The sequence below is a fragment of the Leptosomus discolor genome, chromosome 16, assembly GCF_034619465.1.
Source record: "Leptosomus discolor isolate bLepDis1 chromosome 16, bLepDis1.hap2, whole genome shotgun sequence".
In the NCBI taxonomy this organism is placed as follows: Eukaryota; Metazoa; Chordata; class Aves; order Leptosomiformes; family Leptosomidae; genus Leptosomus; species Leptosomus discolor.
The window spans coordinates 14776293-14791469 of NC_141406.1; the positions used below are offsets into that span (position 1 = coordinate 14776293).

General features: G+C 48.3%; 1 protein-coding gene across 4 annotated transcripts in view; it reads right to left on the reverse strand.

Annotated features, from left to right (window-relative positions):
- Positions 1-419: 419 nt before the first annotated feature.
- Positions 420-15177, reverse strand: part of HECTD4 (HECT domain E3 ubiquitin protein ligase 4) — a 76486-nt gene continuing 61728 nt past the window's right edge. For all 4 annotated transcript variants that reach the window (XM_086473921.1, XM_086473917.1, XM_086473918.1 and 1 more), the window contains exons 62-76: positions 13788-13995; positions 12711-12934; positions 12478-12629; positions 12163-12269; positions 11147-11270; positions 10195-10385; positions 9417-9563; positions 8306-8425; positions 8013-8168; positions 6172-6275; positions 4979-5200; positions 4355-4521; positions 3523-3718; positions 2500-2722; positions 420-2053 (exon numbers count right to left, since the gene is read on the reverse strand). In XM_086473921.1, the coding sequence (XP_086330047.1) occupies positions 1917-2053; positions 2500-2722; positions 3523-3718; positions 4355-4521; positions 4979-5200; positions 6172-6275; positions 8013-8168; positions 8306-8425; positions 9417-9563; positions 10195-10385; positions 11147-11270; positions 12163-12269; positions 12478-12629; positions 12711-12934; positions 13788-13995 (2478 nt within the window). In that variant the 3' untranslated portion in view covers positions 420-1916. The remainder of the gene's footprint in view (positions 2054-2499; positions 2723-3522; positions 3719-4354; positions 4522-4978; positions 5201-6171; positions 6276-8012; positions 8169-8305; positions 8426-9416; positions 9564-10194; positions 10386-11146; positions 11271-12162; positions 12270-12477; positions 12630-12710; positions 12935-13787; positions 13996-15177) is intronic.

Below are 15177 nucleotides of genomic sequence, written 5' to 3' on the forward strand. Positions count from 1 at the left end.
GAGGGGATGAAACCGGCTCCGAGCTGTTCCTGCTGCTTCGTTTTCCCCTCAGTCTCTGTGAACTCCCCGCGCGTTGGCGCTCGCTCCGAGTGACTTCTCAGCTACGTACACGCTTCTACCAGGAAACGGACAAGATTCAAGAGCAAATATTCTTCCCACATGTATCTGTTCCTTGGGGAGGGCAATACGCAGCTCTCCTCACCCCGGGGGCTGGAGACTCTGGCTGCCAACAACTACCTCTACCACTGGAGCACACACGTTTTCCCATTCGCTCACAGAAGAACAAGAATATACACACTGCTTGAGGCTTTTCTCTCTTCCTCATGTTTTATCTTCCAAGGACCACACACTCATCATTCCCAATATTCACAATAATATACAATAAATACAGCTTTTGCAACTCCCATCACCACCGACGAGCCAAACCAGCGCCTGCCGTCTCCTCACGAGGCAGCACTGACCTCGAAGTGCAGGCGCACCCGCGCCGCCGCCGCCCTTTCCTGTGGTCGATGGGCGCTGGACACGCCGGAAGGAAAATACTGCACTTGCGGCTCAGTACTGGCACTTAACGGACAGGTAGTACCGAGCCCAGGAGCGCAGCAGCGATCTCGGGACGTTCTCTTCGGTCCTCCAGCTCGCAGGCAATTCTCACTCGTGCCGGGTTCCGAGCAGTTAACAAAGCAACACCGCGCTGCTGAGCGCACCCGGTGCCGGGCAAACGCTTTTACACGAGCGAAGGAAGATCCAGGTGTGGATGCGGCGTTTTGAAACCACCCCAGAACGTATTTCACACCCAACCGAAAAGTTAAACCTAGAGAATCGTTCTCTCTCCCCCTCTCTCTCTCTGTCTCTCTCCCCCCGCAGTCTGCTATTGGCTTTCCACAGAAAACAGAAGCTTTATCTTCAAAAACGCGTAACTTTGTGCCTTACCCCCACCTCATCCTCCTTTCGGGTGTCACGTCTCCAGGAGAACTGGCTCTTAGATCAAAGATCATTTTTGAGTACAAAAACGAGTTACAGGTGTCTCGCCACACACTGGTTATTCCGAAAGCTTATTCGGAAATAGGATTAAGTCACGGATTATGAGCTTGAACTGTGCTATCTTACACCATACAGAGAGAAGCCATTTTGTTTCTGCTAATATTTTAATTACAATAAATTATTTTGTTACTAAGCAAAGCGGACACTCAAGAACATCGAGGGCAAGAACCCAACTGAATTACGGCCCTTTCACTGTTCTTTCCGTTAGAAATCTTCCTAACCAAACGTGTCTAGCTGAAACCCCCAACTAGCTGCGGCGGCTACCCCTGTGCTTGCTTACAGTCTAAAAAGTTACAAGAAAATGGTGGAAACGTAAACATGCAGTTTGGCAGCGTATTTTCTGCTCTAAAACTCATAAGTGCTGGAAATTCTGCACCATCTCTGCCCACGACAGAGGAGGTACCGTGCTCCGCTCCCGCAGCGATTCCCTCCCCGCACCCGATTCTTTCCATTTTTGTACTCAAAAATGTTTCAGGGGGGAGCAATCTACGAGCCTTCACCTCTGAGTGCTCCCCACCTCAGAACGCCCTCGCTCTTGTTGTGTTTGCATGGGTAATGTTGTTCTACGTTACAAAATTAGAAATGTACATGTTTAAAGGTTTTTCAAAATTAAATTATACACAAACCGGTCTTTACTAAACTATCCTACAAATATTCCACAAACAAGGCAGCAAAATAACCAGTCCACCACAAAGTCTACAAATACAAAATGTAAGTCGTCATTGTAACGGGAACAGAAGTTCAGAAAATAAATTAACCTCCAGCTCGTCACACAGTGTCACAGGAGGTATTTTCACGTGAATCGAAGGGTTTCCACCGTCAGCAGAGTCACGAAACCACCCAGGCAGTCGCCTCTAGGCATCCCCTTCTCCCCCTCAGCCGCTGAGCGGATCCTCCCGGTAGTGGATGGCGTATCGGAGCTTCTCCAGCATGATGTCCAGCGAGGAGTACTGCGGGAGTTTGATCATAAACATGCACGTCTCCACACGGATGTACCGGGAGTCTGGAGAACCTGCAGGGGAAGAAGCACCAGAAGGGTCTAAGCACGCCCGCTGCTCTCCACCTGATTCTCCAACAGCTCCCTCCTCCCGCCCCTCGCTGGGAAAGATCGAAATAAAATTCCTGCCCGTGTCCCTTGAGCCTCAAATCCCACCATCAGGCCTCGGCCCGCTGCCTTGCCAATAGCCCAACCGCTTTAGGAGCGTACGAGACAAATAGTCTCTAAAGTCTCTCGCTGTCTCTAGAGGCAATGTTTCAAGCAGTTAAAGTTTATTTTAGATTTTATTTTTACATGGTTTAAAGACAAGTTTTCTCTCTTCATCGCCACAGCCACAGCTCCCTGCCTCTCTTCCCTTCCTTCGGCACTAAATACACGCTTCAGCTGAAGAAAGGGAACCGCCCCTACAACCACGGCGCGAGCAAAACGGGTTTTTTCTTGGCCTCAGGAGCCGGACGTACCTGCAGCGCCATCGGGGGGCGCGATTTTCATGGGGTACGGCGGGACGTGGGCAGTATCGGGGCCTCCGTCTTTGCAGGGACAGGTGAAGGGGATCCGCTCCTGGTTACAAGCGAACTTGATGAACTTGCAGAGCTCCTCCTGGGTGAACATCTCCAACGCGCTCCAGAAGAACTCGATGTGCTGGTCCGTTTCCATCAAGCCCACCTGGTACATGGTGTGTGCCTAGGAGAACAGAAGGCAAGATGTCCCCTGCGGCCTTCTCCCTTCAGAACTCCTCCCCGCGTACGCTCCAAGAGCGCAGAGGGAGGGTAACTACACCGCTCTCCCCAAGTTCTCCCGCCTTTTCAAAGTAACCAGGAAACCAGCCACAGCAGACTGTGGTTTTCTGTCTTTTTAGCCCATCAGCGCCTGTCACAGGCTCATCAGAGCACGCCTGCCCTGTACTGCCGTCGAGTACGTTGCTGTTTTGTTCAACGGGCAGGACTGGGGCAGGTCAGCATTGCTGCTGTTCAAGGAGAGCACAAAACAACACCAATGCCCGTAACCTGAGCGTATTCTGCAGCTTCTGACACAAGAGAAATGTTCTTTTTACAGCAAAATTCTTATGGTAACAAAATGAAAGTATTTAGGACCAGAAGCTGTCCGTTACAGATTCATTTCAGCCTTTCAGAAACCATTTGCAATTCAAAATCAGGGCAATGGCTCTTTCAGCCTTTAGCTCAAGTGGCAGATATTGAAAAAAGCTCAAGAAAATGGAGATGGATTTAAAATTTGATGTTAAAAAGTAAATTCGTTATTCCTCTCTGGAACAGAACAAGCCCCACTCCTGTTATTTCCTGAATCCAGCAAAATCTTTAAACACTTCTTGGGGGCAAAGGGGGGTGTCCAAGCACACACCAGTGTTCCACAGGGACCGTCCTGGCTCTATCACAAGCAGAAGGTTCTCCCCTAAGCCCTTCCACGGGGGAGGATCCTCCCCCTCCACGTGTCAGCCAGGTCCGTTTTGCCGCGGTTGTTCCCACCTTGAGGAACTCCAGGTTGATGTACGGGAGCCCGCACGTCCTCAGCTCCATCTCCAGAGGGGTCAGCGTCGTCAGCAGCTGCAGGGGGATGATGGACCCAAGCCCAGCGCGCACCGCGGTCATGCACTCCGGAGTCTGCAGCTCTCGCATCCTCAAGCTCCGGATGGCTGCGGCGTACACGTCCTTGTTCTCCCACCTGCGAGGGCAGAGACTCAGGACACGCGTGGAAGAGCCCCCCCTTGCGTGGAAGAGCCCCCCCTTGCGTGGAAGAGCCCCCCCTTGCGTGGAAGAGCCCCCCCTTGCGTGGAAGAGCCCCCCCTTGCGTGGAAGAGCCCCCCCTTGCGTGGAAGAGCCCCCCCTTGCGTGGAAGAGCCCCCCCTTGCGTGGAAGAGCCCCCCCTTGCGTGGAAGAGCCCCCCCTTGCGTGGAAGAGCCCCCTCACCCCAGCCCAGGCTGTTACACATGGAAGGGTTTCACGGGGAGATTCCGCTGCTGAATAACCACGAGCGAGCCTTAAGCTATTCCCACTCTGATGCTGCCCAATTGAATTCCACTTCCCTCAGCTTCCTCCTCCTCTCAACAGCTCACTCATTTCTCACAAGCTTCCTAACCGGAGGTGTTTACCGAGTCCAGCGGACAGCTGATACACCCTGCTCCTCGAGCTGCTCTCCTCACAGAACAAAGAGCAGTAACTAAAGCTTTCCCAGATTGTTCCAGCCCTCAGCTCCTTACAGAAGCACCTCTGGAGAGCCTGGGGCTTGGAAAAATCATTCCAGAAATCCTTCTTACCCCATAACACGGTGTAATGTCCTGCCACGAAGGCTGTTACTTACCCCACTGGAACGTGCCTGCCTCTGGGACAAAGCTCCACTTCTTCCCCCGTCATGGTCAGGTAGGTGAACTTGCAGCACGGCTTGTTCGGACAGTCGGGGCTCTCTGTTGCTAGATGCTGAGAAGCGATTTCTGCACACAGAGCTTCCAGTTCCGTCTCATCATTTATCTGTCACGAAACACAGGAAGAGGAGCCGATGACCAGCGTGTCGTACCGTGTTATTCCTGTGGCTCACTTAAGGCATCGCCCAACGCACGCAGCGCGCTCATGCTATTACCCGGAGACATCGCGGGCAGGGAAAGCCCGTAAGTGCTTCGGTGGGCAATTTTCTGCTTCAGCATTGCCAAGTTCCAGGAAATCTTTCAGGAGCCTTAACTCCACGGGGCCTGGCAGCAGAGGAGACCGAGCAGCTTTCCCAAGCCACCAGGATGTAAAATCCCACACCCAAGATGAGTCAAAACACTTCAGCACCTCGCTCACATGAAAAACATCTGCTAGCTGTGGAGCCAACCACTGCCGCTTAGCGCGGGCAGCAGCATTAACTGCTGCTAGAATAACGTGCTTGTGGGGGAAACCCTGAAAAAAAAAAGGAGGGAAGAAAAGGAAAAAAAAAAGCGTTCCTTACATTTTCAAATTTTTTGACGTAGTTGTAGGTGAGGATGTCGGCTTCCTGGAGATCAAGGTCAGGATCCAGTGGCTCTCCTACCAGGGTCTTCCAGAAGGAGGGCAGGAGGTCAAGTGGCAGAGGAACATCTGCTCGAATCGCAATGCCCAAGAGCTGCCCAAAGAAATGGAATAACTGCTCCTCCGCGTAGGTTATGGGGCTGGGCGTCAAGATGTACTTCCCCTTTAGAAAAACAAACAACAAAACAGGATCGAGCACCCGAAGCAGAACCTGACCACTGACGCAGGCCCTGCAGGTCCCCAGGTTCACAGGCTTGCGAAAATACCGATTTGAACATGATGAATATTCCGTGGCTGGCTACAAAAGGGCTTGCTCGAGCGCGGCACGGGATCTGTATGTATTGTACAGTGACATTATACCACGTTATCGTATCACTTCATGATCAAAAGCAATCCCATAAAGCTGGTTTCCTCGAGAGCCCCGCCTTACGAGCCCTGTTAATCAGCATTCACGGGGCTTTTCTGCATTGGTACCATCAGAGCAGCATCTAAATCTGGCGGTTGTGGGATGGTCCTGAACTACAGCCTGGATGTGCAAAGCCAAGTTTGTGACGTCGTTGGTCTTAAAGTTGAGGCAAACGACCCGTTTCCCCACCTTGTGAATATTCCTAGGACGGAACTACGCCACAACTCCTGTAAATTCTTTGGGCCATAAGCTTTCTCTAATACAGCTCCTGCCCCAAACAGGACGACACTGAATATGCACTAAAGAGCACGGGTGGAGCACCTTATTCTACCAGCAACTGGACTGGCGTTCCTGGTGATGTTCCTGGAGTAACACCAGCAGAACATGACTTCACCAGCTGGGGACAGGCCACCTCTATATCAGACAACCGAATCAGACCCATTCTCAGTGAACCTGGACCAGGAGTCTTAATTCTGCTACATTTTGCAGTTTTGACTGCTTGGCCACTTCTTCAAGTACCTGAGGTGCCACTTGAAGCGCCACAGGGGCCTCAACAGTCATTTCCAGTTCTACCAGGCACGTGAAACCTATCTGGTTGGACGGGCTAACGGGGGCTGGCGGTCTGAAGCTGCTCTCTGCACCGCTAACCGAGGGTGTTCTACCCCTGGGCAAACACGTGCATTCAAAACGAGAAAAGCAACCGCGTTCCTTGCGTTGCGATATCACACCTTGTTCTTATTGACTGCGGAGCTGGGGCACAACAGGAGAAGGGAGAGCGCGGAGCTCTGTAACTCTTTACAAACTTGCCAGAGGAAGTGACGGAAAGATCCACCTGAAAGAGAGAGGGGCGACACAGTGAAACGCCTCCGAGGCTTGTCAGCGCTGCCTTTCAACCCACAATTTGCCGTTCCACACCTTGGCTCGAACTCCACTGACTGCACAGACACGTGGCTTAAACAAGGGAGGGTACGTGCCAGCCACGCCAGCTTACTGTTCCCGTGCAAGTCCACATTTGAATAGTCTAATGACACGCAAAAAACATTCACTGAATTGCTTCCTGCTGAGTTCCAAAGCGCTGCTTCGTCTTCCAGCGCTCGGCGCAGGACTAGCCCGAGCGCTCGTCACACCCTGCCAGCGGGACGCGACACTTGGCTGGAAGATGAACGGTGCTGCCGTCACAACAACGCCGCACTCCCACAGCCACGGGCGGCACCAGAAACCGTTACAGATGCTGAGCTGCGGATGGACGTTTATCTCTTTGCAGAGACTCTCAATAACCACCACAGACCTTAAAAAGAAAACAATTCCCCTGGAGAGAGGGCGTCAAGGGGCCCTTCGCCCAGCTGACAGGCGCAGATGTCACTAGTCGGCAACACGAGAAGCGCATTTGGGGCGTTTCTTCTCCAACTCCATATACCCCCCTGCGTCTCCAAGAAGGAGCTGTTACAATCACTGCGCAGAGCCCGTTAATTTGGACAGAGCGATCCCTTTTCCCCTTTGACACGCAGCTGGTATTCGCCTCGATACGCTCTCAGTTACTCAACAGATCTGCAGAGGAAGGTGTCCTCAGCTCTCGTTTAAATCAAGTCTCTTCCCGGAGCACACGTGCCCCACGTGGCATCCAAGGGAGCCAGCACCCCCCAGGAAAGCCAATATCCGAAAGGGGCTGGACAGCATCCACATAGGGATGATCTTAAAAATGCAATCTCACAAATTAAAATATAGTGTCAAAAGAAAGGGCAGCCATAATAGTCTTGTTTAATACAGAAAGATTTTAACCAGTCACGTGGAGATTACTGAAATGCTTATAAGGAATACCGTACACCTCACAATAATGGGTAAGATGCAACGTTAACACTATTTACTGCACTAGTGAACGGCAGTTTTTAAAGCAACAAGACCCTCGACCCTCGCTGTACTCGCCACCTCTTCAGCTCGGCTGGGACAAGCTAAAGTTCACACTTCTGATGTCAAGTTGAAAACAAGTCTCAAAGCCACCTCACCTGCCCACGTTTAATCGTTAGTGCCTGCGTATTCCTGACAGCTACATCGGGAGTGCAACCGGTACTCCTACGTCACGGTATCTTAAGGTGTCGGCTACACAACTCACATCACTTTAACAACACAAACCCCAGGAGCATTACCCAGCTCATTACTAACAAGGAAGTACTTACAAAAACCCCAATAATCTCCGTTATCAGCAATGATCTCCTTTATCAGCACAGCCTGGGTTGACCATGGCCGAGCGTCAGAACAACCTCCAGAGACATTCTCACTCAATGCTCTCCCCGCGCTTCAAACAACTTACTGTCACTTTTTACTTGCTCTGGTCAGCAGTCACACACACAATTCTGCTGTATTAGCTAAAATACGAAAAAGAACCATCTGGTTTGCTTAATTCTTGGAAGCTTCGTTCTTTCCCGTCTGCAGGATGCAAACACCACCACAAAGGTAACTCCGCTCCTTACAGTTCCCATCAGCCACGTGCTGGTGAAAACCTGGATTCCACCCGGAGCGGAGGACTGTACCTGAGGTCACCCACGCTGGTAACTCCGTAATCCCGACTTACTTGTTCCATGGACCTCCTCCCCTGTGAACCGAATGTTGAAAGCGTACGTGGGGTCTCCACCGCTGGCAAGCTTAACGCAGAGCTGCGAGGAGGGCACACAGGCCAGCTGCCTCGCTGCCTGACAGAAATAGGAATTTTCTGAAGAACGGATCTCCCCTGGTTAAAAACAAGAGACAAAAATAAAGTCCCCACACTCAGAGTATTTTGCGTTAATAAGCATCCGAGCTGGGTTAAAACAGATCTGGCTTGTCACGACAGATTAAAATGACTTTTGAAAAGGGTGTTTCCCGTACCTCCAACGATTTCCAAGGGATCCAGGGTGATTTCTGGGGCTGCGTGGTCGGCAGTTCTTTGGACAGTGGCGTTCAGCACTCTGTTCATTACGGTCACTTTTGTGTCATAAAAGATTAAACCTAAAGAAAGAAACACATTCCAGTGTCATTAAATCCATCCTTCTACGATCATATTTTCTGAAATCCTCTAATGGACCATGGTAGAAAAATAATTTCACTTTCATGAGGCAGGAAAGATACGCCTAAGCCACTATTATGTTTTTTGTTTTAAAGTATTTGTTACTGGTGTTTACTGGAAGAAGCCCACTGGGTTAGAACACTGACGAACACAATTCTAACATTACATAAATAGATCCTAGCAGCTCCATCAGAACCTCTGTAAGTCAGAAACACATCGCCAAATAGCTTTCAGAAACCTGCAATGTTTTGACAGTCATGTTGGAGGCAAGAAAACAATAAAAAAACAGGGCTGTCACATCGCACCATAGATACGGGCGCTACGAAGACAAGATTCCTCACTTCCCCCTACTGGGTTAACGGGCTGGTTTGTTCTAGCTGGGCCAATATAAAAGCCGGCTCACACACACACACAGAATTCACCAAAGACGTCAGTATCTTCTTCGGAAGGAAACAAGTTTGGGGAACGTAATGACCTAAATTGTGGTTTTGTTTGCTGTCTAATGAAGGCTTGTAAAAACTACTTTAAACGCTGACGCGTGCTAAGTATTTTCTTGATCTCTCTAATTCTACAACTTCAATGACAACAAGGATGCCAACACGTCCTGGGACTTCCACCTGATCTGCTGCTTGTCGACTAACAAAGAATTTTAATTTATGGATAGCCTCAAGAAGATGAAGAGACATTTGAAGGCCACCCAAACAGAAAAGATGGACCAACTCCCTCCACGGTCAAAAAAGGTGCACAGTCTCAACTAACTGCATGCAAGAATCATCACCCTCACCACTCCCCATCTCGCTTTCCCTCTCCCCTCCACGTTCTCCTTCCCGTCACGCGTACACACACATTGAAATCTCAAACATACACCACGGAATTCAATGCGGTGTGTAGCGCCCCCCTTCAGCCACAACCGTGTTTCCTCAAGGAACTGACCTTTGGCCTCCTGCAGGAGCGCAGCAATACTATCAGCGTACATCTCGGTCTGCCGGAGCTCCACCAGTGGTAAGAAGAAGGTCTCCAGAGTTGTATTGAGAGACTGAAGCAGTGCAAACCGCAGGCGCAGACTTTCAACGGGAACGTCTGAGGTGGGAAACATCCAGTCAGAGAGAGAAAGAGATCCCCTACCTACTGCAAAGTCCATCCTCCTGGAAGGTTCAGCCCAGGAGCCACACAAACTTCCTTCTAAAAGCAGCCCCTCATGATCCCTGCACATCAAGAGGGCTGAGGATGCATCAACAGCCACGATCCGTGATGTTCCTTCCCGGATCTCAAGTCTCTGGTGGTCTGACTCCAGTATCTTTCATCATCACTGAGTTAGCGTTATCTGGAGACCCTCTTAAAGGAGTTTAGTGCTTAGAACGGGATTTAGGTGGCTGAGGTCTGCCTAGGTCCAGAACTGAAATCCAACCTTCCTTCCCCTGGCAAGCTACACCCACCAGACATCTTCCTGCTCCAGCCTGACCGAGGAGGTCAGCTGGAGAGCAGAGAACAGTTGCAGGGCATTTCTAACGATGCTGCCAAAGGCACCGCGGTGCCCACGCACACCCCAGGAGAGAGAAGATCTAGACTCAGCGTCCCCCTCAGCCCATAGGTTGTCCAGTCTACAACCTCCAAAGGAATGTCCCAACTACCCGGGTGACAACCAGGTCGTTCAGGAGCACCACCTGGTTCCTCCATTGAAGAAAGCCTCTATGCAAACAATTATACATACTCAACAGGCAGGAAATTCTGGGATCTGCTGCATCAGCCGGATCCAAATAAACCTCATGGGGATGGAGTCGTGCTGGTGTAATCGCAAGGTGACGACAAAGCCTGTTAATATACTGGACAAGGGCTACATCCATCTCCAGCGTCCACTTCCGGGATGCTTTTTGGGCGTGTCTTGCATCGATGCAGGCACACCTGAAACGAAAAAGGCAGGAGACCTCTTGAAACCCAAGTGCAACACCACTTACTAGGAGCACTGCACCAGGGACCTCATCCTACTTCTCTCCCCTTTTCTTAAGCAGAGCTGTTTCATGACAAAAAGTTCCAGCTGGAGAGTAAGAACTGATTTATCACCTACCTCGCCTCACTGTTATTAAATAATAATAAAAAAGGAACTGCCTATTAAGCTTACTTACTGCGCTATCTTCTTTAGGCTCTGAGGCAGATAGAGGGGAACGGGATGTGGCAATTAGCCTGCGGCTTGACACGGGGAGATAAGGAGGATTCATTTAAGGGACTTTCTTCCTGTACAACATTCACAGGGAAGTAACTCTTCCCTCTCCGGCATTACTGCTGACCCAGCACCAACACTGCCGGTTTAAGCAATTACCCAGCGCACGGAACAGAAAGCTGTTGCAGAAGGAAACCAGAGACAGCCAGATAGAGCTACAATTCTCATCAGGCCAATTTATTGTACAGTTTGGAAGCTATAAAGGACAGCACGGCCTATGATTTTGTTAGCTACGTGTGCACCAGAAAGCCAGGACTGCATTTTGACAGCATAGTGACTCTTAAAGCATGTTTTAAGAAAATAACCAACAGTTTTCTTCACCGGCCTTGGAGAGAAGTTTGTGTGTTACAAACACACTGGTTAAAGCTGCTTGGAGTAGGAACACTCGGGATCAAGGTGTTTTTTTTTTTTTTAAAGTGAGCACAGAAAGATTTGCAAAATTTACCTTTCGAAATGTAGATCATATCCGCAGGACAGAATAGCTCTCCACACACTACGGATATCCTGTTTAGATCGGTCAACCACAAATCTGTGAAATCCATCCAGTGTCAAATACTTCTCCTCAGGAACTGATAGCAAAGACAGGACCATCGAATAGTTAATGACTGACTATAACGTGTACCCACCACGCAGGAACATGGCTGGTGTACGAGGTGGCTACCGGCCAGCTTTCTCCTGGTTCTACCCATCCCACCACACCCCATTTTTTGAGTAGTTCTAAACACCATGCTGCTCAGGTCCCATCTGGCCTTCAGGGAACAGCTCTCATTCTTGCCTCTCAAGGACAAAAATCCCCCAGCTGCCCTCTGGAATCGCTCCACCAGGTATCTAACCAGGTACCAAGGGTCCATAGGTGGCTGAATGCTGAAATCCCCCTCTCCTGAACCTGGCAGTTCCTGCAGTGAAGAGCCGAGTCCAGGCCCGTGTCTGTTCACTCTCCCACCTGACTAGAGAAAGAAATACCAAGCAAGACCCTGGAACTAATAAACTCTGTCACGGCACAGCTGGGCCGTCCCCTCCAGGCATAGACTAGTTCTGAGGCAGCTGAAGCTTCTCTTTCATCCAATTTTCTTCTTATATAGGCAAATTATTAAGTTACAAGTTGAGAAACACTATTTATAACCTAGTTCAACCCCGTGACATCCTAATACCCCCCCATACAAAAAGAAAAATCCTTGAAACTCTACCTCTCAGGAAGTCAGTTCTCTACCCAACGCATTCACACGGCCTACGCACGCGGCTGGATGAATTGCAAGAGCATGGTCTGCTCTCACTTACATTGATGAGTCCAGACTTACAGATACACAAATAAAAGCATTTTAAATAACTATTTAAAAAAATATAAGTTAGCCTCATTAAAAACAAAGACCAACCAAATATTAAGATATAAGCACGCCAACACAAAAAATGTATTTCTTCTCCATGATGTAATACTACGGAAACATTCTCTAGAGCTACTACCTTCCTGTTTCTTTGTGGGAGACTTTTCGGGGTCCTTCTCCTCAGGTTTGCTCTTCTCAGGAGATTTTGGCTTTACGGTAGGTTTCTTCTCACTTAAGGCTGTTCGGCTAAGGGACAAAGGGATGTTAGGATCAAAGTTTTCCTCCGTCTGTTCAAGAAACCAAGACATTCCTTGAACGTCTTCTATGATCTCAGAGTCACATTTCCCTCTCCCGAGCCACCCATGGAAATACAGAGGGAGGGGGAATAAAGAAACCTGGATTCCTAAAGAGAAATCAAATGTTTCATAACTTTCAAAAGGCTGAAGACACCAACCTGACACTATTGAGCATCGACTTTTCCTTTGTAGGTGGTTTAGTAACCGGGCGCTTGGTGCTCACAACTTTCACTGGATGCTGTTCTTTGCCCGCCTTGTTGTACTTGCTCTTGTCAAACTTTGGCTTGGGCACACCGTATTTCCTCAAAATCTTCCAACACAGAAAGGGATTAATGACCCAATGCTTTCAAGTTACACAAAAAGATGCTGCAAATCGTTTTCAAAGCACTACCTGAGTAAGCTGATCCTCTAGCACTTTCTTGGGAGGGCGGACGTTTGTGAAGAACACATGAAGAAGGTTTCCAGGCGTCTGAGAATTTATCTGCTCTTTACTAAGATAGATGTCAGCAACCTTGATGGGTTTTGCTGGCGTCAGGCTCAGCATTTGCTCAGAATGGACGCAGCTTTTAAATATTTCTGTGAGGACTTCCCGAGCACCTGGGACCAATTTCTCACCTAATTAAAAGAAAAAACAACAAAAAAAGGAATATGGTACAAAATACCACAACGATCATTTAGAATCTGAAACGTGAAAAAACATTTTGCATTCAGCTAAAATATCGTATCCCATGCCGCTTGCTCTGAGAGAGAAAAATCACTTCAACCTTTCTGTACCCCAATACCCCATGTTCGACAGAGAACTGAGTGCTTCTGTATTGGCCATGCACTGCAATCATTGTCTGAGTGACTGCAGGGGTAATGAAAGAGTAGATTACTTATGACCTCAGTGTAAAAATGATGTTGTGTAGGTGCACACCAACACCTCAACTGAACTAGCAGTCAGCTGAACTTCCTCCCAGTATTATCCTCCTTGTCTCCTGAGTCAAGATTCTGGCCCATTCCAGAGGTAGTAGGGTCTGTACAGCCTTCACGTTGTTAGAGTATAAATCAGTAGCTGTTCTACTTGAGCTGTTTCTACTCTGAAATTATGCTGTGTCTAATAGTGGTAAATTATTACATTGGCTATTTTCTCAAAAATGTCACTAAACAACTCTGTCAGTAGTTTTTTGGGTTTTTTGTTTGTTTTTTGTTGTTGTTGTTTTGGGTTTGGGTTTTTGTTTTTGGTTTTTTTTTTACTGTTTGATTAGCTGTGAGGACAGTTGAGCAGGGTTCAGACTGCAAATAGCTGCCTAGCAGCTGAGGAGAGGGAGGAAACTTGCTTTGAAACTACTCCCTGGGTCCCCCTCCTTGTCACCCATCAATCAGCGAGCCATGCTGAATTTACAGCAGCAAGGAGACTCTGACCCCTGTACGTCCCCAGAAAATGCACAAAACAAGTAAGATATTTGCCAGTAGGGAAGCCACATACCTTTTATTGACTTATCATTGAAATAATCCTCTAGTGCTGGGCTCCCTTGTGTGTCAAATAAACTCTGATTTACAGTAGAAACAGTTAAAATCTCTTCAGTTGACATTTCCATCAGTTCATCTTCACCATCCAGACTTGACAAACCAATGAGATCACTACTATTAAATAGACTGGCTCGGATTTTCTCTATTTTAGCTCTTGACCTTATCTGTACAAATAATGAAATCAGTTAAGAGGAATTCTGACAAAACAAATTAGCTTCCATTTACATGAGTTTGGGTCTTAACGCTTTCTCCCCTCCCCTCGTAGATAATCACTACTGCATCTCTTCTAACATTCTTCTATATCAATAATTTGATACCAGAATTCAGGTTCAGGCTAGAAGACATTCTAAGAACACCTGGCCACTGAAATCACCACGCTGCAAGTTATTATGGCTCAGCTCTGAATCAGCTATTCCATCTCTCAGTCTGGAGACAGCCCTTAGAAGTCTCAGCTCAAGGTTTCAGACAGGTAACCTGCCACTTTTTGCAACCCTGCTGTCCTTGCTTCAGTTCTCCGTTTAGAAAAATCTACCTAAATGAGCACAGGCCTTGAAGTCTCAGCTGCACAAAGCGGGAACAGGAACAACAACTCCCTTTGATTCCCAGAATAACCACCATGCATCACTAGGAGAGCAGCTACAGACCTGGAGCAGGTTTCAACAGGAATACCCTGACAGCTTTCTGTACACACGTTACCGTTTATTTCAGCTCTGGTGTCTTTGTGTCAATTAATAGCTCAAGAATAGCAACTGAAGATCTTCTACCCGAATAAGCCAATTTTCTTCTAAAAGGGAAGCTGACACAATCCCAGACTATGCAAAATGTCTCTCTACATTCAGAGGCTATCGGAAATGGTGGTGCTTTTGCAAGCTTCTGATAGATCTGCAGCATGCTGTTGGTGTAACAACGGAGAGGAAAGGTTCTTGTGCCTAGCCGAAAACCTGGAGCAATCTGGCATCAACGACAACACCCACAATGCTTTTAAAAATTAATTTGGAACCAGACATCAACAAGATCTATCATCTCTTCTCAACTAACTTTATAGAGCAATCTGTAGATGGTTTAAAATACGTGAAAATGCAGTCATTAAACATTAAATAGTTGCCTTGTGGGTCAAACCAAAGGGCCATCTATCTCTAAATTTATCTCCAGCAGAGGCCAGTAGCAGATCTTTGAAGAAAGTTACATGAAAGAGGAACAGACCTCTTCCTTCACACACTCTCTCAACCTCCACAAATCAGCAGTTTAAAGATTTCCCAAGTTGAAGGCTGCACTGACTGTCGTGTTTAATAGCTACCAACTGGCACACCCTCCATGAACTCAACAACCCCTTATGAATTCACTTA